The 23,246-nt window shown below is 38.8% G+C and overlaps 1 protein-coding gene across 1 annotated transcript in view; it reads left to right on the top strand.

Annotated features, from left to right (window-relative positions):
* ERP44 (endoplasmic reticulum protein 44) overlaps positions 1-18,854 on the top strand; it is a 95,056-nt gene extending 76,202 nt beyond the window's left edge. The window contains exons 11-12 of the mRNA XM_011288533.4: positions 16,387-16,489; positions 18,620-18,854. Coding sequence (XP_011286835.3) covers positions 16,387-16,489; positions 18,620-18,721 — 205 coding nt within the window. The 3' untranslated portion in view covers positions 18,722-18,854. The remainder of the gene's footprint in view (positions 1-16,386; positions 16,490-18,619) is intronic.
* Positions 18,855-23,246: the final 4,392 nt, after the last annotated feature.

The following is a 23,246-nucleotide window of genomic DNA, read 5'->3' as shown; positions in this document are numbered from 1 at the left end:
ATTTTAAATTTTTATGAGCTTTCTGAGATGTTAAATATAGTGGTTAAAAATGGAGACGTTTCTTCATATTTGAAAATTTTAAGCAACACAGGTATTAATTCAAATTAGACCTTTTCTTTTAAATTTATTTAAATACCCTTTTTTTTATGTCCAAAGATTAAAATTGCATAGTTAGAGGATGATCTGAAATCCTCTATTTATTGCAGAATAAACTACCTCACTCACTACTAAATATTTCATTAGAGATGTGGTTGTTTGATAGAAGATTCTCAGCCTTACCATATAGCCTAGATTTGAGTCCTGACTTGAGCAAGTCACTTAACTTCTCTGTTCTTGTTTCTTTACGCTTAAAATATGGTTGGTGGTACAACCTGCCTGTTGAGATTGTTATGAAAATTAACGAGAGGGGATGGTTGTGTTATGAAGCATAAAGTACTAATAAATATTTGTCGTTTTTACTTTACCTACACTCAAAAGGATACCATTTAGCCTATTAACTCATTACGTATTTATCCACGTCTTGTATATGACAATCTTTGTGTAATACAAACCAAGTCATATAAACCAGTGGTTTAAGGTTTACTAAGTCTGGGCCCTTGCCCTCAAAGAACTCACACCCGAGTAGAGAAAGAAGACAATAGGGTAATAGGCAGTTGTGTTTTATGATATGATAAGGACTCTGACAGAGTTCAACAGAGAGGTACTTGATCCAAGATCTAGAGGTGTGGATGCCTAAGGCAGGCCCCAAAGTTCTGGAGAAGCTTATCCTGGAGGGAAAAGGAGACAGGGCTTGGAGAAGGGGGACATTGGTAGAACCAAGCACGAGACTATGGCTGAATAAGTGGGAGTCGGGATGCTGAGGGATGAGGCCATGAGAAGCAAGCAGCAGCTAGCTCGTGAAATCTCTGTGATGTGTTAGGGAAATTTGACATTGTCTTCAAAACTCTGAAGTCAATGAAAGGTTTGAATCAGGAGGTTTTTAAATGTTTTCATTTTTTATTTTTTAAAGCTTATTATTTGAGAGAGAGAGAGGAAGTGCACGCACAAGCACACGCACAGGATGGGCAGAGAGAGAAGGGGAGAGAGAGAGAGAGAGAGAGAGAGAGAGAGAATGAGAGAGAGAGAATCCCAAGCAGGTTCTGTACTGTCAGAACAGAGTCTGATGCGGGGCTCGAACTCATGAAATGTGAGATCATGACCTGAGCAAAATCAAGAGGTGGAGCCACCCAGGTGCCCCCAGGAGGTTGTTTTTTTAAAAATCACTCATGCAAACTGGAGAATAAATTAGAGTGAGTAGAAACAGAATCCAGGAGACTATTCAGTAATCCGGGCAAGAGTTGATGACAGACAACAAGTTGATTCCTGAATGAACAAATTGCCTAAATAAATTTCAGCAGTAGCACTAAGGCAAGACAGAAGCAGGAATCTTGAGATATTTTGTAGGTGGAATAGGAGGACTCAGTATCTTAATAAATGGGGGAAGGGAGCTGTGAGTGATGGCCAGGAATCTGACTGGCACTGCTAAGTGGGTTAGCCATTAACTGAGCTGGGAGCTCAGTAGAGGAGCAGCCTTGTGGTAAAGGTATTGGGTTCTCTTTCTTGGCATATTGATTTTGAGGTGCCTGTGGGCCACAAAGGAGGAGATTCCAGTAGGGAGTTTGCGTGGCTCCAGGATTCAAGAAGGAGATAAGGGTGGGGTCTTGAACACATAAGGATATAGCTGAACTTATTGAAACAGATGAGATGACTTAGCACAGGATTGAAAATGGAACCCTGAGGAGTAGCAACACTGAAGGGGAGGACAGATGAAGGAACATGTGTAAAAGACTAAGGGGGAGGGAATCACAGAAGTGAAAGAAAACCAGAAAGGAGTATTATGGTAATTGAGGGAGGAGCACTTTCAGCAGGAAGGAATGCTCAATCCAAAGATAAGGATGAAGGATCCGTTAGATTTGCCCCCCAAAAAGGCAGTATTGTAGTGCATCGAAGAGTACCGTTTGGTGAGGAAATGAAGATTTGACAATGAAAGTTGTTGCAAGAAGCCAGCCTCTAAAGGGAAAGAGAAATAGGGGGACAGATCCAGAGACACATAAGATGAAGTGAGGTTTTAGCTTTTCTTTTCTTTTTTAACCCCTTTAGGGTACAAGAACTAATCATGACTAAATGCTTGTGGGAAGGGGGGCGCCTGGGTGGCTCAGTCGGTTAAGCGTCCGACTTCGGCTCAGGTCATGATCTTGCAGTCCGTGAGTTCGAGCCCTGCGTCGGGCTCTGTGCTGACAGCTCAGAGCCTGGAGCCTATTTCAGATTCTGTGTCTCCCTCTCTCTCTCACCCTCCCCTATTCATGCTCTGTCTCTCTCTGTCTCAAAAATAAATAAAACGTTAAAAAAAAAATTAAAAAAAATGCTTGTGGGAAGGAATCAATGGATTGAAGGGTTATTGAACAGATAGGAGACAGAGGGGCTAATTGATCAAGCAGAGCCATAGGAGCACAGAGGGAATGAGAAGCATCCTTCTTCCTTTCCCGTGAGAAAGAGGGGAAAGGGGGTGTTTAGCGATTATGGTGGTAGTGATAGCAGCAGAAGACTGCAGAGGTTCCTGTCCAGTTCTTGTTTTTAACTATGACTAAGGAAGCAAGATCATTTACTGAGAGTGGGAGGTAGCGGAGAATGAGAGGGTAGGACTATGCTGGATTTTGAAAGGAGGAGTAGTTGTACGCAGAAATCCACCTGAAAGGTCCAGATCTTCCTAGCATCTCGGCATTTAGAAATCGGAACTCATAGTGGCGCCTGGGTGGCTCAGTTGGTTGAATGTCCAACTCTTGATTTTGGCTCAGGTCATGATCCTAGGGTTGTGGGATCGAGCCCCATGTAGGGCTCTATGCTGAGTGAGCATGGAGCCTGCTTAAGATTTTCTCTCTCTCTCTCTCTCTCTCTCTCTCTCTCTCTCTCTCTCTCTCTTTCTCTCTCTCTTTCTCTCTCTCTCTCTCTCATAAGTAATAAAATAAAAATTGGAACTTGTGTAGTCCCCTTAGCAAGCGTGTGAACATTGACGGTTAGGCTACCTGGTTGGGTGTCCTCTTCCTCTCACTCCTTAGGCTTGCTCCCGGAAGCTATTAGCTCAAGCTAAAGTGAGATTTTTAAGAGAGGCTAGTTCTGGTGTCTGGGCTCGCGGCAAGCGCCTCCAGCAGAGAGACGGTGCTCGGCATTACAAATACTGCCTTCTTCGTGGGTTGTTTATGTGAAGTTTTTATCAGCACATTTCCCTACTTCTTCTCATAGCGGATAAATCTCCAGTTTATTGACCTCTTCGTTTTCACTGCAGACTTACAGCCCTAATTATAAAGTCTCAAATTAGTGGAAGTCAACAGGACACTGACTCGGATTAGATTTACTACCTGTCAGCAGCCAAACTATGCCCAACTTCGGCTTTTATTCCTAGGAAATTGTGTTATACGTCAAGAGACATCTGTGAGGAATTCTGTCTTGGCTATCTTAAGTTTTCTCTTCCAGTTCTGAAGACAGGTTTAAAGCACTAGTCTGACTAAGCACTTCTGATCCCACCTCTGTTGGTCAGAGAACCCAAACTAACACAAGTAGGTGTATTCTTTATCACGTGACCTAGCGCCTCTATTCCCCAGCCATGGTTTACTGCACCAAGGGGTGGGCACCTGACCAAGAAAGACTAATCTCTTAGTTGGCATTATTCTACTTATGCCCTGGTGCAAAAAGAAACCGCACCAGTGAGGTGGTTTCTGAAGAAATCTGGAAGTAGGAAATAGTCCTCTCCCATCCTTCAAGTGTTCCGTCCTGTGAGGAGGGAGGGAGATAAGAGAAGTGACTATACTTGAAACTCTTTGAAATAAATTACTTCTTTAATTTCTCCCTTAGGTGCCTGATTTTCCCTCCTAGGCACCGTTCGCTCTAATAGTTTTTTAATTGTAAGGAGGCACATGCTGCGTGAGCTACAGACTGAGCCTATGTGAATAGATGTTAGTGTTAAAAATCAAATAAAATATGTGGCAAAATGAATCTGACACACTTAATGGCTTGCATAATTGTTATTGTGCTGCATGGTAAGTAAGACTTCAATGATAAACAGTTTCCATAAATTACTGTAATTATTACTTTCAGTAACTCAGCATTTCTGGGGTCAGTTGGAGGAAGTGTGGTTGTGGTAAGGGCAAGAATGCAGATTTATAGTGCACAGTCTCCCCCGCCACGCCCCCCATGCCAGAGGTAGGCATGGGGTTGTGGGAGGAGGGTATGCTACCAGTGTTCTAGTCACCTCTCCCTTATTTCAGAGAAACCGGGGCTAAGGGAGGTGATGTAACCAGCAAGGGCACACGGCTAATTAGCAGCAGGCCTAGGATTCACATCCGAGCATACTGAACCCGAAGTCTCAAACTCATAACACTTAATATCAAAGCAGTTACATTTTCAGTACATATAAAAAGCAATGTAAGTGTGAATGCAAAAGACGTTTGGAGAAAGGTACTTACTTGTATCTGAAACTAAATCACAGATCTGAGTCTTTCTTTTTTTCCTATAGGTTGACCAGATTGGTTTCTTGCCAAATGTAAAAGAATAGATTTTATATGTGGAGGAAAAGAATGGGGTGGGGGGGTAATTTAGGAACCTAAGAGCACCTAAGGGCAGGTCTAGGAAATGTTCTGTAATCTACAGGAGAAGAAAGTAGGTGGTGGCATAGGGCATAGGGCTGTTGAAGGACTTTCCAGAAAGACTCACCTTCCAAAAACTGTGGCCAGGAAATACCATAGCATCTGTGCCCCTGTTGGAGTGTGCTTAGGTACTGCTGCGGGGGCCCCGGTGATGGGGAGAAGCCGGACAGGCTCCAGGGCACTTAGGAAAATGGAACGGGCTACGCTAATGCACAGTGCCCTGACTGTGGGCACCAGGTCTTTTACCCCAGATCACTAAATCATGGAAAGTGATCGTAATTCCTTAAACTGCTAGGGCTGATTGGCTGCATTGGTGTCAGGGGAGGGGCGGCTGTGGCGTGGAGATGAGAGGCAGGGCCGAACTAAAACTGGGAGGCGGGTGTCGCACTAATTTAGCAGTTTGGTCACCTGCTGACCAATTAGCCTGTCTCCTCGAGCTTGAAGGGGCAAACCAGGAATTGGGTGAAATGATAAAGAACTTGGAAAGATAGGTACAAGAAAAAATTTAAAACCAGGTCACCATTAGGTCCCTTTAAAGTCTGAGAATTTGTTTTGTTCTTCATTATCTAGGGGCTCTATTTTTAAAAAACCCACATGAGGCTTTTTTTTTTTTTTTAAGTGGAAGAAATTGGTACTGGGAAAGCTTCTTAAAAGGCAGATTTAGTTTTTATTATCTCTTGCTATAGCAACTTTGTGGCAGCATTAGTAGATGTTCAAGAAGTGTTGCGATTAACTTGCTCTTAGTTTTAACCTTTCTGTTATACATTTAAGAGTTTGACTGCTTTGGATATATATCTTCACATCTGGGATATAGCCTGGTATTTACCAACTAGCCGTTCGCCCTGTTGTTCCCCTCCTCCCTGAGTCACCTCTGTGGTTGTGATTTCTGTGTGTCCCTCCTGTCCGCCACTGGGCAGTGTACACACTGGCCTGGATCCCTGAACACCACTGTCATTGTCACTCTCATGTAATGTACTTACCATATAACTGACATTGGTTATCTCCTTATAAGCACTTTTATATTTTACAAATCATTGCACTGTATTTTGCCTTATTTGGTCCTGCCAGCAAAATAGACATGAAACTCTGGCAGAGGCAGGCTCTGTACCCGCTCCATTTTATACTTTATGTATGGTCTCAGTTTCTGTAACAGGCTTCTAAGACCGGTATGATTTCTACTTTTACAATAAAGAAGTTAAGCTCCAAGAGATTTAGTAACCTTACCAAATTAAAGTCAAATCACTAAGGAGGCAAATAGTTAGCAGTTAGGTGCTCAGACTCTAGTTTCTAGTCCCAGTCTGTTACCCACTAGTTGTATCACTCTGGGCAGTTTCTTACCACCTCACTGTCTCAGTTTCCTCATCTGTAAAACGGGAAATGATAGAATCTGCTTTGTAGGGTTGTTGTGGGCATTAAATGAATGTGTGTATCTATAGCTCTTAGAACAGTATCTGATACATGAGTATGATAAGGCTATGTTGCCTGTTATAGGAAATCATATATTCACATTCAAATCTAAGTCATTAGACTATAAAAACAATACAATTAAGTTAAATAAGCGGTGTTTTCATTTTACATATTAGAAAGCTGAAGCTCAAAGAGGTTAAGTAATTTAAATGGCAAAATACAGTTTTCTTAATACTATAATACGTTAAATCAGTTTGTACTACATTATTGTATAAGTTAAGTTAAAGAGTAGTTACAAGGGACGTTTGGGTGGCTCAGTTGGTTGAGCGTCCTACTTCGGCTCAGGCCATGATCTCACAATTCGTGAGTTTGAGCCCCGCATCCAGCTCTGTGCTGACAGTGCAGTCTGCTTCAGATCCTCTCCTCTCCTGCTACTCCTCCTTCTCCTCTCCTGCCACTCCCCATGCACACGCATGCTTGAGCACGCATGCTCTCTCTCTCTCAAAAATAAACATTTAAAAAATAAAGAGTAGTAAACAATATTAGGAAATTGAATCCAGCAATATAGAAAAAAAGAATAATGTACAACTAAGTGGGCTTTATCCCAAGTGTGCAACGCTAGTTTAGCACTCAAAAACCAGTCAGTGTAGGGGCACCTGGGTGGCCCAGTCCGTTGAGCATCTGACTCTTGATTTCAACTCAGGTCATGATCCCAGGGTTGCTGGGTTGAGCCCAGTATCAGGCTCCATGCTGAGCATAGAGCCTGCTTAAGATTCGCCTCTCTTTCCCCCGCCCCACCCCGCCTCCCTCTTTCCCTTGCACTCTTTCTCTAAAATGAAAACAAAAACCAAAAAGACCCCAGTGTAATTTAGCATATTAATGAATAAACAACAACAAAAAAACTGATCCCAATTATCCATGCAGAAGCATTTGACAAAATTCAACATCCTTTCATGACAAAAATGCTTAACAAACTAGCATATGTGGAAACTTCCTCAATCTGATAAAGGACATTTATAAAGAACCTACAGCTAGTATCATGTTTAATGGTGAAAGATTGACTACTTTCTCCTTAAGATCAGGAACCAGGCAAAGATATTTACTGTTTTTATGCATATGTGCATTAAACATATCATTTGTTCCTTTATTTCTGATTATAAAAAATTTATGTTCTTTGTGGATAATTCTGAAAGTTAACAAAGTGCCAAAGAATTAAAAATGACTCATAAATCCACAAGCCAGATATCTAGACACACGTGTGTGTTATAAATGTAATCAGAGCCATGCCAGTTTATGAATTTTCTTTTTAATTTATCCACACATTGTAAGCATCTTCCCGTATGATTAAATTTTTTCCTTTTACTTTTAATGGCTAGTGTGCCTTTGGCTTGTTCCATGATTTAACCCGCTGTCTGAATCCAGGTTTTCCCGTGACAAAATTCATAACACACTGCTACTAATGGGGCTTTACCAAACTCGTCCTTTAGGACGAACACCTTCTACTTGAGTTCTAGGACATCATCATGGTCTTCTTTTTTCTGGCTCTTTCATTAGCTTCTACTGATTGTGCGTCGTGTCTTTGACCCCTTGTGATAATCGTAAAGCTGTGCTAATACGATAGCTACTAGCGATGTATGAATACTGAAGTTTTAATTAAAATGATGTACAATTTAAACATCCGTTTCTTAGGTGCTCTAAGTGCTCGGTGGCCACATGTGGGTAGTGGCTACTGTATTTGGCAGCACAGATACAGCGTTTTCCATTTTCACAGAAAGGTCTGTTGGATAGTTCTGTTGCTGTCAGAGGACATGCCGTTGTAAGGAACAGAAACTCACTCCACAGAGCTCAAAACAAGGGGCTTGTGCTGAAAAACTGCAGGAAAAGGACAAGGACGAGAACTGCAGGAGGTGCAGCTACTCTCTGCCCTTCTTCGGGCCCAAAAGCTCTTCTCTTGCTCCTTCACATCTGCTCCATCCTTCTCTCTGGATACCAGCTTCTTCCTCTGTCCTGCCATGACTTCTGCATGGAGGTGGTTCTGATTTATCGTGACAAATGTGGCCTCAACTCTGACTTTATAACTCTAATCAACTGACTGGTCTCCTTATATCTCTTAGTTCACATTCCCCAGATATCTGGCTCAAACCACATAGATTGGTTCCTCGTCTACCCCAGGTTCTATGTCTGTCTTCTCTTTTGTCTTCCCTCTCCTTTTTTTCAGCTTTATTAAGGTATAGTGGACCAAAATTGCTTACATTTGAGGTGTGCAACATGATATTTTGATATATTTATACACTGAAATAACTACCATAATCAAGCAAATTAATGTATCCATTTCTTCACATACTTTTTTTTGAGAACAATTAAGATTTACTTAGAAAATTCCAAGTATATAATACAGTATTAGTAACTATAGTCACCATGCTGTACATTTGATCTCTAGAACATACTCTTCCTGTAGCTGAAACTTTGTATCCTTTGACCAACATTTCCCCGTTCTCTCCCAGTCCCGCTCCAGTCCCCCTTAACTACCTGTCTACCCTCTGCTTCTATGAGTTCTGCTTTTTTAGATTCTACGTATAAATGAGATCGTGCAGTGTTTATCTTTCTGTGTCTGGCTTATTTCACTTAGCATAATGTCCTTCAGGTTCATCAGTGTTGTTGTAAATGACAGGATTTCCTTCTTTATTAAGGCTGAATAATATTCCTCTGTGTGTGTGTGTGTGTGTGTGTGTGTGTGTGTGTGTGTGTGTGTATACACACATTTTCCTTATCCATTCATCAACTGATGGATGCTGGTTGTTTCTCTATCTTGGCTTTTAAGAATAGTGCTACATTGAACATGGCAGTGCAGATAACCATTCAAGACAATGCTTTGATCTCTTTTGAGTAAATACCCATAAGCAGGATTGTTGGGTCATATAGTAGTTCTATTTTTAATTTTTTGGGTAACCTTCATACCTTTTTCTGTAATGGCTATACCAGTTTACATTCCCAGGGAGAAGGATTCCCTCTCCTCCACATCCTTGCCAACACTTATTTTTTGTCTTTTTGATAAAAGCCATTCTAACAGGTGTGAGGCGATGGCACATTCTGGTTTTGATTTCCATTTTCCTGATGATTAGTGATATGAGCATCTTTTCATGTACCTGTTGGCTGTTTGTATGTTTTCTTTTCAGAAATGTCTTTTCAAGTCCTTTGCCCTTTTTAAAATCGGGTTGTTTTCTTGCTCTCGAATTGTTTTAGTTCCTTGTATTTTTTGGATATTAATCCCTTATCTGATATATGGTTTACATACCCATTTTGTAGGTTGTCTCTTCACTCTGTTGATTGTTTGCTGTGCACAAGCTTTTTAGTTTGATGCAGTCACATTCGTCTGTCTTTGCTTTGTTGCCTGTGCTTTTGGAATTATATCCAAAAATTTACTGCCCAGACCAAGATCAAGAAGCTTTTCTCCTATGTTTTCTTCTAGGAGTTTTACGGTTTGTCAGGTCTTATATTTAAGTCTTTAATCCATTTTGCATTGAATTTATATATGATGTGAAATAATGATCCAATTTAATTTTTCTGCCAATGGCTATCCAGTTTTCCCAGCACCATTTAAAAGGCCATCCTTTCTGCATTGTGAATTCTTGGTACCTTTGTCAAACATCAGTTGACTGTGAGTGTGTGGATTTATTTCTGGGTGCTCTATTATGATCCATTGGTCTATGTCTTTTTATACCAGTACTAAACTGTTTTGATTACTAACGCTTTGCAGTATATTCTAAAATCACACAGTGTGAGGGGCCTGGGTGGCTCAGTTGGTTAAGCATCCAACTTCAGCTCAAGTCATGATCTTATGGTTTGTGAGTTTGAGCCCTGTGTTGGGCTCTGTGCTGACAGCTCAGAGCCTGGAGCCTGCTTCAGATTCTTTCTCTCTCTCTCTCTCTGCCCCCTCCCCTGCTCACACTCTCTCTCTCTCTCTCAAAAATAATAAACATTAAAAAAAAAAAAATTCCTGGAGGGGCGCCTGGGTGGCTCAGTCGGTTGAGCGTCCGACTTCAGCTCAGGTCATGATGTCGTGGTTTGTGAGTTCAAGCCCCATGTTGGGCTCTGTGCTGACAGCTTGGAGCCTGGAGCCTGCTTCGGATTCTGTGTCTCCTTCTCTCTCTGCCCCTCCCCCACTTGTGTGCTCTCTCTCGCTCTCTCTCTCTCTCTCTCTCTCAAAAATAAATAAATTAAAAAAAAAAAAAAGAAAAATTAAAAAAATTCCTGGGGCGCATGGGTGGCTCAGTTGGTTAAGCTTCCAACTCTGGCTTAGGTCACAATCTCACGGTTCATGGGTTTGAGCCCCATGTTGGGCTCTGTGCTGACAGCTCAGAGCCTGGAGCCTGCTTTGGATCCTGGGTCTCCCTATCTGCCCTCTCCCCTGGTTGTGCTCTCTTAAAAATAAACGTTAAAATTGTGTTGTTTTTTTTTTTTTTTTAAATAACACAGTGATGCCTTCATCTTTTTTCTTCTTGCTGGAGATTGATTTTGCTTTGGCTATGTAGGGTCCTTTGTGATTCCATATGAATTTTAGGGTTTTTTCTGTTTCTATGAAAAATGCCATTGGAATTTTGATAGGGATTGCACTGAATATGTAGATTTCTGTAGATAGTATGGACATTTTAACAATATTAATTCTTCCAACCTATGAATTCAGGATATCTTTCCATTTATTTGTGTCTTCTTCCATCAGTGTTGTATAGTTTTCAATATACAGATATTTTCCCTCCTTGGCTAAATTTATTCCGAAGTATTTTATTGTCTTTGATAAAGATGTCCATTCTCACCAGTTGTATTTAGTATGGTACTAGAAGTCCTAGCAAGTTCCATATACCAAAAAATAAACATGAAATGTTTGGACTAGAAAGAAACTTTCTTCGTAGATAGCATGATTATCTATGTAGAAATGCCCAATGTATGTACAAGAAAGCTCCTAGAACTAATGGATGATTTCAGCAGGACACAAAGTCACCTTTTAAAAAATCACTTTTATTTCTATATATATATATGTTAACAATGAACATTAGGAAATCACAAAACGTTTTAAAGTACCATTCATAATAGCTCCAAAAGAAAAAAAAAAATAAAAATAAAAACTGCCTAAATATACGCCTAGCAAAATATATGTAGGATCTGTTTGCTGAAAACTACAAAACACTGATAAAAAAAAATCAAAGATGACCAAAATAAATGAAGAAATACTGTATGGATTGGAAGACTTAATACTGTTTAGATGTGAATTCTCCTCAAATTGACCTATGGATTTAATGCAATTTCAATCAAAATCTAATTAGATTTTTTTATAGATGTAGCGGATTCCAAAATTTACATCGAAAGCTAAAATGAGAATAACTGAAACAAAATTCAAAAAGAAACAAAGCTAAAGGACTCAAAATACCCGACTTTGAGACCTAATTACTATATAGCTAAAATATTTAAAACAGCCTCATATTGGTGAAAAAAATAGGCATGTATTGCTGTAGAATAGAATGGAGAGTCTAGAAATAGGCACACAGTGATTTTCTTTAAGATGCAAAGATAATTTAGTGGAAAGGCTAATCTTTTCAATAAATGGTGCTGTCCCACCTGAACATCTTCATACCATAAAAAAATAACTTCTATAAAAAAATTAACTCAGGGACACCTGGGTAGTTCAGTCAGTTAAGTGTCCACCTCTTGATTTCAGCTCAGGTCATAATCTCATGATTGGTGAGATCAAGCCCTGCATCAGGCTCTGCACGGACAGCATGAAGCCTGCTTGGGATTCTCTCTCTCTGCCCCTCCTCTCTCTGTTTTTCTCTCTCTCTCAAAATAAATAATAAACTTTAAAAAAATTAACTCAGAATTGATTGTAGACCTGAATGTGAAAGGTAAAACTATGGAACTCTTAGAAGTAAATGTAGAAGAAACTCTTTCTGTCCTAAGGTTAGATAAAGAGCTCTTAGTACACCCAAAGCACCATGCCCCCCACCAAAAAAATTCATAAATTGGCTTTCATCAAATTAAACACTTTTGCTCCATAAAGGATATTGTTTGAATGTAAATAAGGTAAACAAATGGCAAATAAGCACATGAAGAGGTGCTCAACACCATTATCCATTAGAGAACTGGAAATTAAAACCACATTGAGATCCTATGACACATTTTTTAGAATGGCTGAATTTAAATACTGATATACCAGATGTTTGTGAGGATATGGAGCAGGTGGAACTCAAAAAAATGTTTACTTTGAGAGGGAGCGTGCATGTGAGGTGGGGGGATGATGCTGCAGAGAGAGAGGGAGAGACAGTGGGTCCCAAGCAGGCTCGACGATTGGGGAGAGCAGAGCCCAAGGCAGGGCTCGATCTCATGAACCTTAAGGTCATGACCTGAGAGCCAGAATTAGAATTGGACACTTAACCAGCTGAGCCACCCGGGTGCCCCTGGAGCAAGCGAACTCTTACACATTGCAGTTAGGACACTGGACAATTAGGCAGTTTTTTTAAAAAAGTAAACATTTTACACCTTGCATGTAATATACCAGTATTTTTCCTGGAGAAACAAACTCACGTTCACACAAAAACCTGTATACAAATGTTTGTAGTAGCATTGTTCAGAATAACCAAAATCTTGAAAGAACCCAAATGCTCTTCAGTGGGTAAAAGGATGACTAAGTGTGGTATATCCACTCATTGGAGTAGATATTCAATAAAGGAACAAATAGTTGTATACATGCAACAGAATGGAGGAATCAATCTCAAAAGAAGTAAGCTAAATAAAAGAAGCCAGTCTCATGGTTACATGCTGCATGATTCCAAGTACAAGACATTTCAGAAAAGGCAAATTATAGGAACAGAGAACAGATCAGTGGTTGGCAGGAGTTAGGGGGAAGTGGAAGGTCTGACCAAAAAAAGCATGTTGGAATTGTTATGTATCCTATTTGTGGAGATAGTAACTAGATGCTATATGCATATGTTAAAACTCATAGAACTGTAAGCCTAGAAGAGTGAATTCTACTGTATGTAAGGTTTTAAAAAATAAAAATGCTTCTCACTGTGATACATATGTCAAAGTTCATTTAGTGATACTTACCATTTGTGCATTTCCCAGTTTCTAAATTTTGCATCACCTAAAAATAAAAATTGAAAACAAACAGAAAACTGTTTGGAAGGTGGGAAAGAAACACTTAGGTGTTCTAATTAGAAAAACTGTACTCTAAAGTGTGAAAATATAATTGAATTTATTATGGCAAGAATCCGTTTATTTTCCTTTTTAGCACATAACCATGTTGTCTGTTTTCTTGACAATATACTGTTGATCCAGTGTTTCTTACTTAATAATGATGGATAGTTTCTAGCCACAAGCTAGATAAGAGCTCTTTTGTAATCTTTTTTTTTCCTCCACATCAGTTCAGGTTCATCGTATCTCCCTTGTCTTTGCCTTTTACTCACAATTCTTTCTCTCATCTGTTGACAAGGGGAATCAAGTTAGGAAAAAATCTGTTTTGAGTGTTCTCTATGAATTTGTTATATTTAAGATTTAATTATAAATTATTTTTTGACAAGCAGAAGTTAGTCACATTGTATTGGTTGCGATCATCTTTGGACTTTATAAAACAACAAACTTAACGGGGTTTTGTCTTAAACATTAGAGACCATTTGTGATTCTTTGATTTGAATGGATATATTTTAGCACTTTGCTGTGCATGACAGCATAGTAGATGATGTCATATTAAATTTAAATTGATCTCCTCTCAGTGTTTATCTTTAGCGCCTGTGCAATTTCTTCAGCACCAGAGAACCTTTCAGAGGCATTCTGTCAATACAGCTACCTGACAGTCATTTGTATTTGTAAACTGTGCATTTGACACCTGCTGGTCTCTGTTGCATTGGAGCTAGTGGGGAGCCAAAATGGGTGTACAATGAAGTTATTGGTTGGTACATCTCAGTGGGAGTTATTGAAGGGAAGAAACAACACTTGCAGGACCTCGGGAGAGGATAAAAAGAAACTAGCAGCTATTCTTGGCTACCAAAAAATTGAGTCAATTCTACTGAAGTAAAGTGTTTATGGACCTGCATTGCAATTCTTGTAAGGGATATGAAGAAAGATTTCTGTTTAAAATATGTAATGAATTTTTAAAACACCAATATTTCAGTAAAAGACTGACAATTCATATAAGGAGAAATATTAATGAAAACAAGGAAAATGCTTAATTTCTGAAAAAATAGAAATTAAAATGCAGGTGTCTTTATTTGTCAAAGTAGCAAAACAAATTTTAATAAAAACACATTGGCAAGCCTTCAAAAAACAGGTAGGCAAGTAGCAAAAATTGATGTTTTGTAGGTATAATTTGCCTACACTTTATCAAAAGTTCTTATTAACTCAACAGATTGTCCTCAACTTATGATGGTTTGACTTGGTTTTTTGCGTTACGGTGGTGCAAAATCAATACATTAAGTAGAAAGTGTACTTTGAATTTGGTCTTTTCTCAGGCTAGCGATCTGCACTAAGATACTCTTACGGTGCTGGCGATCAGCAGTGAGCTACACCTCCCAGTAAGCCTTGTGATCCCAGATGTCAACAACTGACACACTTACAGACATTCTGTACCCATACAACCATTGTTTATCACTTTCAGTATAGAATTCAATAAGTTATATGAGATTTAAATACTTTGGTACAAAACAGGCTTTGTGTTAGATGATTTTGCTCAAGTAGGGTAATTTAAGTGTTCTGAACACATTTAAGGTAGGCTGGGTATTATTAAATGTGTTCTCCATTTAGGATTTTTCAATTTAGGGTAGGTTTATTGTGCTGTATCCCCCTTGTAAGTCAAGGAAGATCTGTATTCCTGCTTTATTTGCTACAACCCAAGGAAATAATTACAAAGGAAAAGGGTAGGGGCGCCTGGATGGCTCAGTCGGTTAAGCCTCTGACTCTCGGTTTCGGCTTAGGTCATGATCTTGTGGTTTCATGAGTTCAAGCCCCACATCAGGCTCTGTGCCAACAGTGCAGGGCCTGCTTGGGATTCTCTCTCCCCCCCTTCTCACCTCCCCTCTCCCCCTCTCCACTCTGTCTCCGTGTCTCTTAAAATTTTTAAAAACAGGAAAAAGGTGGATACGTGAATCTGCTTAGCCTTGTAATCTGTTTTGCTACAATGCATGTTTTTGTACTGCAAATTTGCTTATAACGTGACTGGTAATTAGGAAAAGGATGTTAATATAAGTAAGTTGTGTTCACATTATTTTCCTCAGAATGTTTTGAAGCCATCAAAGTTTTATTTTTTATTTTTTTAATTTTTTTTTACCATTAAATATAATGTTTTAGTGGTATACAAAGACGTCCGCCAACCCAAAAAGAGGAGAGGGGACAGTTTTATGACCTTGAGAAGTACTTTGCTTTTCACAATGTTAAGCTATCCAGTGAAGCTGCTGGTGTGGTTGAAGAAGTTGTGAAATTTTCCTTTGTGCTTAAGAAAGAAAAAACTCGAAAAAACTATACCCTGATTTAGATTATTTTGATAAAGTTGGTTCTACTGGCAGTGAATGCCTTCAAGGACTCAGTTAATATCTCAAAAAAGGACTTATAAGTTCCAGGTTAAAGCTACAGAGGATCCACCTGGCCGACACAGTGATAGAGGCTGAACAGTGCTAGTAATTTTCTTTTTTCTTTTTGAGGGAGAGCATACTCTCTGGATTGGGCAGGGGACGGGAAGGGGCAGAGGGAGGGAGAGAGAGCATCCTAAGCGTAAGGAGGCTCCATGCCCAGTCCAATAATGCCAGCCTCTATGTCACCACTATGAGATCATGACCTGAACCGAAATCAAGAGTCAGACACTTAACTAACTGAGCCACCCAGGCGCCCCAATACAAAACTATGTAGTTGTAAGTGGTTAGCACCTAACACTATTTTTCCCTTAAGACTTGTTATTTTTAGTGATTCTGTAGAACATGAGCTTTTTTAGTTACATAGATTAAGGAAAATATATAAATGTCCAACAATAAGGGATGGTTAAGTAAGTTTTAGGACAGCATCTTGATAGACTAATGCATCTGTTAAAATAAGCATCGGGAAATTTCTGTGAAACAAATACAAGAATTAGAACACAAAACAGAGTATCCATATTTCATGATTACACTGTATAAAAATGTTTGCAGTATACCTGGCTTCTGATAGTTATGGTAAAATGACGGGGTTGTAGGTAAAATTTAAATAAAAAATGGGGAAGTTGGTAAAATATAGGTAAGTCCATTTTAACAGTTTAAGCTAAATTTTTATTTTACTTTGGTTTTAGAATTCCTGGAAAACTCAAGCAGTTTGTATTTGACTTACATTCTGGAAAATTGCACAGAGAATTCCATCATGGTCCAGATCCAACTGATATTGCCCCAGGACAGGTAGGACTCTTATTTCTCAGTGGGAACTCTTTTTTTCTTTTTCAGTTAGCCTTGAAGAGGAACTAACCCTCTTGCACAGGCTTGAGTGTGTGCTTCTGAAAATCTTTATAAAGAAATTCTGAACAGACTGTAGATAATATATAAATTATATTCCTTTCAAAATTAATTTTTAAAATTGTGAAACTTCAGAAAAGTTGCAACGTGGACGGAACTGGAGAGTGTTATGCTAAGTGAAATAAGCCATACAGAGAAAGACAGATACCATATGTTTTCACTCTTATGTGGATCCTGAGAAACTTAACAGGAATCCATGGGGGAGGGGAAGGAAAAAAAAAAAGAGAGGTTACAGTGGGAGAGAGCCAAAGCATAAGAGACTCTTAAAAACTGAGAACAAACTGAGGGCTGCTGGGGGGTGGGAGGGAGGGGGGGTAGGTGATGGGTATTGAAGAGGGCATCTTTTGGGATGAGCACTGGGTGTTATATGGAAACCAATTTGACAATAAATTTCATATATTTAAAAAAAAACAACTTAAAAAAACTTAAAAAAAAGTTGCAAGAATGGTACAATATAATTTCTTGATAAAGTGGTCTAGAGTACCTCCTTTATGGAATAGGAGTAAAGGGTTAAATACAGTTGGCTTCAAATACAGAAGTTGGAGGTAAGAATTGGAAGTAGGTGGATCAGTGAAGAAATCAGTGGATTCCATTAACTGGTTAAGTCTTCCTCTGTGGCCAGGAGATTGACCACAATACAAAGAAAATAATGATTTGGTATTCTTGCTAAACCATCCTAAGCACCCTCACCAATATAGTATTCATAATTGCTCAAAACTTAAGGTTTAATGCAGCTTCTCATTTGAGATTTAGAATGCTTCACGGCTATTTATGAAAGTTTTTTATTTGCTTTTTATTGTGAAAATTTGACTATTTCTATGTTTCTGCTTTGTTAGGCACCCCTAAAATTGCATTTTTGATTCATTATTGATTTATATCATGTCTATTACCACAATGATACATAACAAAACTCACATTTCATATGCCCAGAATTTCACTATTTTGCCCAAGGAACCTCCACATAGAAAAATAAAAGCTAAGTCAATTTTTCTTAAAGAGTCAAATTACGTTCAGTGTCAAGAGTTCCCTGTAAGAATCCAATGATACGCTTTTTCCTTGAAGTCTGAGGTCAGATTTTATTTTGACAATTAAACAACTGTAGAAGCAAACGGTTTGTTGGCAATAACCCAAAGGCAATTATTTTCCTCAGGAAAGTAAGCCTGCTTAATATTTTATCAGATTAGGAAAAGATGTTACTTACCATTATTGTATACTTCTCCATTAGACAGTGAACCTACATTTTATAGTAATATAAGTATGGCTTAAACCAAACATATATCTCAGTAAAAATATAAATAAAAAAGGTATTGGAGAAGGGGAACATGACAAAATAAAATGGGAACTTTGCAGATGTTGCTTTCCCAATTTAACGGGAATGAGTCCGTATCCAGAGTGTGTAACACAGGCATTATGTGCCTCTGTTAACTACAGGGGATATTAAAACAAGGACTACATGTTTGTTCTTGAGGAGCTCATAATGTGGAGATAAAGGATAGTCTTAGATATCTGAAATTCTTAGAAGTCACACTTACGGTTCCACTGTGTATTTTTGTCTACTGTTGGTACACAAGTATGGAGTATTTTCCTTCTTATGTCAACTAATTTCTGGCATCCAGGTAATTGTTAAAAGCTCTATGAACAGAGTGGGTGCCTTTAATCCTCTTAGTGGTCATTTGTAGGACAGAAGGGTTTGGGACATAGTCACAGCCGTGCGGCCTCTCCAGAATATTCTAGGAAAGCCCCTAGGTGTCAGGTATTGTGTTTCCTTCCAGTACACCCCAAGAACTGTCAACAGGTCCATAGTTAAGGGCTGTGTGGCACCCTTGCCCTGGGGAATCTGATGAGTAAGGGCATTTGAAATGGGGAAAGTAAGATTTCAAGCTTAACTCTGGTCTTTGGTACATAGTGATTATTGAGCAAATAATTACAAAACAACTACCATTCATCTACTCTTATTAAAATAGTGTAATTCCATAAAATATATTGCTATAAAATGTTTTATTCTTTCTCTTGTAGCAAGTCCAAGATGTAGCAAGCAGTCCACCTGAGAGCTCCTTCCAGAAATTAGCACCCAGCGAATATAGGTATACTTTATTGAGGGATCGAGATGAGCTTTAAAAACTTGAAAAACGATTTGCAAGCCTTTCAAACAGCAGCATCAACTTACGTGGTGGAAATAGTAAACCTATATTTTCATAATTCTATGTGTATTTTTATTTTGAATAAACTGAAAGAAGTTTTGGGTTTTTAATTTTTTTTTTCTCCCCCTGACTCAAAATGCATTGTCATTTAATATAGCCTCTTTTTAAAAATCTGTTAGGGATAAAAAAAAATAAAAATAAAAACCAGAGGCCTATCTTTGCTTTAAATCTGTCCTGTAAAATTTTTATAAATCAAGTGAAAGGTGACATCGCCAGAAACATACCGTGAACTCGCACTACTAGGTTAGGGAGGACTTAGGGATGTTTCCTGTGTGGTATGTGCTTTTCTTTACATATGATCAGTTCTGTTGGTATTTCATTATCACATTTCTCAAAGCTAAGAGGGTCTATATTCTGGATGCGGGGAGGGGAATAAATGAAAATTTTCACACTGTGTACTGTGTTTTACTGATTGGTCGGATATTGCTTATGAAAATTCCATAGTGGTATTTTTTGGATTCTTAATATGTAACTTAAACATACTATGAAGAGGAGGAGAGCCATAAGCCAGAACATTTGGCAGGAACTGTCCTTACAAATTAAGAAAAAGAAAATGAAAAGTGTTATTAAATTTCTATGTGTTTGTCTAACCAAATGGCATATGGATGGCATTTAAAACTTTGAATTATACCTAAATCTGAGCTACTAGTGGAGCAGGCAGGTTACCACTGTTGAACCAGATCCCTTTTAAGGCTCCTCCTATCGTGACATGTTCATTTCCAAAGACAAAAACCAGCAGAGAAATTGTACTTCAATAATTCTAACCACCTTCTATCTTGTAGAGTCTTGTTCTGGATGTATAGATCAAAAACAAAGACAATAAGGCACATATGTTTTTAATTTTTTCCGTTGTAAAATTGTTAGAGGACCTCCCCACTCTAGATTCCCTGATTTCCCAGGCCTGCAGTGTATAGTCAAATGGGTCCCTGTGCCAGGCCTCAATACTGCTAGGGAACAAAACCAGAGGGAGAGGCCCCTCAGTGTCATATCAGGAAGCCCAATGCCAGAGGACAGACAGGTTCAAAATTGGCTTTCCTCTGGGCCTGGGTTGGTGCTATAGGCCAAGAGTCATTTTATACTTGGAGTCTAAGTCAATCCCAGTTTGGGGAAAGATTATTTTTAAGCTTACAAGGCTGACATGTGCCATTATATGTAGTGTGTAATATATGTAACATCTTCCAATTCTTTTAAAATAAAGTGAATATTTATAATGCATATTTAATGATTGTTATTTTAAAAAAGCCTAGAATTCCTAGTTATGCATGACTTATCCATCATTTCATTCAGAATAGTAAATGTTAATAAGCTGATAAGGGGCATGTTTAGTATATCTTACCAGGTTGTTAACTAGAAAAGCAGGACAGAGCTTCCTCAAGGTCGGGTCTTCGTTCTGTTCAATTCCTTGCTTTTAATCAGTACCTTTGAAATCAAATTTGTAGCCTTCAGGTCAGAGAACAGACCAAATTTAAGGCAGTGAGAATGAAAATTCATAAACGTTCAACAAGGCAGCACACAACACCGAAAGCAGCATATGCAGCTAACTGGAATAAATTTATAATCCTGTAATTAGCTTTAAAAATATTGTAAATAAAAGATAACACTCAAATATTGGATTGCAGAGAGCTGACTTGAGAGTAGTTCTTAGGAGAAAGGCCTCAAGGAACACATGTTCAATGTGATCGAATATAACTGAATGGCTGTTAAAAAAGATTTGAGGCTGCATTATTTACCTTTTATGTGTATTGGGACTCAAATGTCTATTGAATGAGGGAGATGCAAAGTGATGTTGGATAAGTTTTGTACCCCTTAAGGGCTGAACATTCATCAGGACTTGGTGCCCAATTTTATTTAAAAGGGAAAAAAAAATGCAAAACACCAAAATGCATTAGGGAAAATAAGTTTTTGCCATAGGGCTAGTGCATGGGGTGGGGAAGGGGGGAGAGTGCTGTGGCTAAGAAAATGAGAAAGGAAGTTCAAGAACGGGAGCTGATTGTGCGGGGCCTTGAAGGCCAAGCTAAAGGGTTTGTACTAGATCTTATGGGCAGTAGAGATGCACTAACAAATTTTAAGCCAGAAGTATGCTCATATTCAAGTTTGAGAGGGAATACTGTGGCAGCAGGTCTAGATACAATAAAATGGGCCACCGCAGGAGAGAGAATAGCCTGAACTAAGAGTGATGGCAGAGATAGGAACAGATCTAATAGATGGCAAACATGTAGATTCCACAGGGATTTGTCACCAGCTGGATGTACAGAGAGAACTTGCAGGAATCTAGAACTCACAACTTACCCATCTTCCCATCTGAACTCTGCGTCAGAGGATATTACATTTATCGAATCGACTTTGGGCCTGAGGCTCCTCAGCTGGGGAAGGGAGGGGGGAGGATCCAAGACTAAAGAACGGCTGAGTTGCAAAACCAGAAAACTAGAAGCAGTCCCTTCTTCTTGTCAACCTGCTACCTTTTCAAGTTTTTCAAAAATTGGTCTAGTACTGAGGGGGACCATAAAAGGATGAAAATTTCCTTTAGAGGAAATTCTAAACATTTTTTAAACAGTTATATGAACGTAGAGAGGAAGATAGAGAATAGGCATCTAAGCATCTCCTAGAGCTCCAGGATGACGTTGCCAAAGGTCACATACAAAAGAAGGAAAAACTGGCATGATAAAGGCCAAAAAGAGTGAAATATAAAAGTGTTTTGAAATATTAAATCTCAGGATGAGCTTAAATTTGCAGAAAGTGCTAAAGTTGCCAAGAAGCCATTAAAAAAAAGAGAAAAACCTGGGGGCAAAAAGAATAGATGAGTTTAATGGATTAATAATCAAGAAAAGCAGAATAACTCACTATTTTTCTCTGATGAGATATAGGCTAGCGGGGCCAAACTAAAATGACATAAACAAAAAAGCAAAAATGAGAAATAAAAACAATCTTGCCACCTTAACTAAAAAATGTCAGGGCTCTTAAGACCAAACTTCAGTGTCCCAAAGAGCTGCTGGAAGTTACAAGTGCTTTCTTTTAGCAACTACTGGAGATTTTTGAGAAATCATGCAGAATGTATAGGTGATAGAAGACTGGAAATGAATAGTATTACAGTTTTCAAAATAATTGTAGTTAAATGGCTTCAGCTATTTTTCTAAACAAAACTTCTCATTGAACCAAACAAATGTTTAGTCTATATTTGGAGAAAAGATTTAAATAGGTGATAAGAAAACAGTAGTCAATTTTTAAGCCCAATATTTACAGACCCTGAAGACAGTAAGTTGTTTCAGAACTTAAATTGTTTTATGCTGATGACAACTGTTTTATGTGTTCATTAAAACAGGTTGGATAGGACCTCTGCTTGGCCACTGTTTTTTAGCTGTGTTTGAATTTTTGTATGTATTTCCAAGTAATAAAACTATATTTATAAAATATTTCTATATTTTAGACTTCTTACTAATTCAATTTGTCATAAATATCATAGTGTGAACATGTTACTCTGAATCCAGATGACCAGTAACAAGCTTTTCCAGTTTTAATGTTATTTTTTATGTTACTTAATTGTACTTGAATCGGAATGAGAAGATACATGAATCCATACGCTGACAGCTCAAGCCTGGCCTTTAGTTGAAGTGTCAAAAGCTCCATCTCACAGAGCACACTGGGGAGGACTGGCCTGCCCTTAGGCTTTGGAGAGGAAGAGGAAAAGCGCAGCTTACAAATTGCTTTTCTAAAATGTCCTCTTCTCTCCTCCTCCCCACTACCTTGCCTAATAAATTCTTTCTATGCATCCTCCAATGCCCAGGACAGTTCTCACCCACTGTGGTCCCACGAACCTTTGTTTATGTATTTTAGAATACCCAGTCTAGTACACACTGTTGGAAGTACATGTATCCCTTTGTCTTATCACCATGTGAATGCCACGAAGGCAGGAACTCATGTCTTTGTATTCCCAGCAACCTGGAGCACTGTAAGATCAGTAATTCTATGATGAAAAAAAAAAAAGCCAAATTCCATAATAAATGAACAAAGGACAAGAAAACATCATAACTAGAATGCACTCTGCCAAGAGAATTAATAGCAGCTGTCCTTTTTCTCTATTAATATCTTACTGTAATAGCAAAGCATTGCTAGGTATTGCTAACCTGTTGTTTCCCAGGTCTGGGCCACTCAGGTAAAAGACCATGTACTTGCCTATCTTGTGCTGTGTCTCATATTACTTACTGGGGTGGGTGACAGGAAGCTGTATGGCCACTCTTGATGCCATGTGTAAAGTTGCACATGCCATAGGGAGGATCAGATCAGTCTTGGAAGCCTGGTACTGTGACTGTTTTCTTGCCGTAACCACTGCCCAAGAGGGCATCCCTAGCTGTCACACAGAGAGGGAAATAGAACAGGGCATTTATTCTGACTTATCAATTCTTCCTATCTTCATAATGAGCATGACTTTCTGATTTAACACACTG

Source organism: Felis catus, chromosome D4 (genome assembly GCF_018350175.1).
Source record: "Felis catus isolate Fca126 chromosome D4, F.catus_Fca126_mat1.0, whole genome shotgun sequence".
In the NCBI taxonomy this organism is placed as follows: Eukaryota; Metazoa; Chordata; class Mammalia; order Carnivora; family Felidae; genus Felis; species Felis catus.
This window is presented reverse-complemented; position numbering and strand designations above follow the sequence as displayed.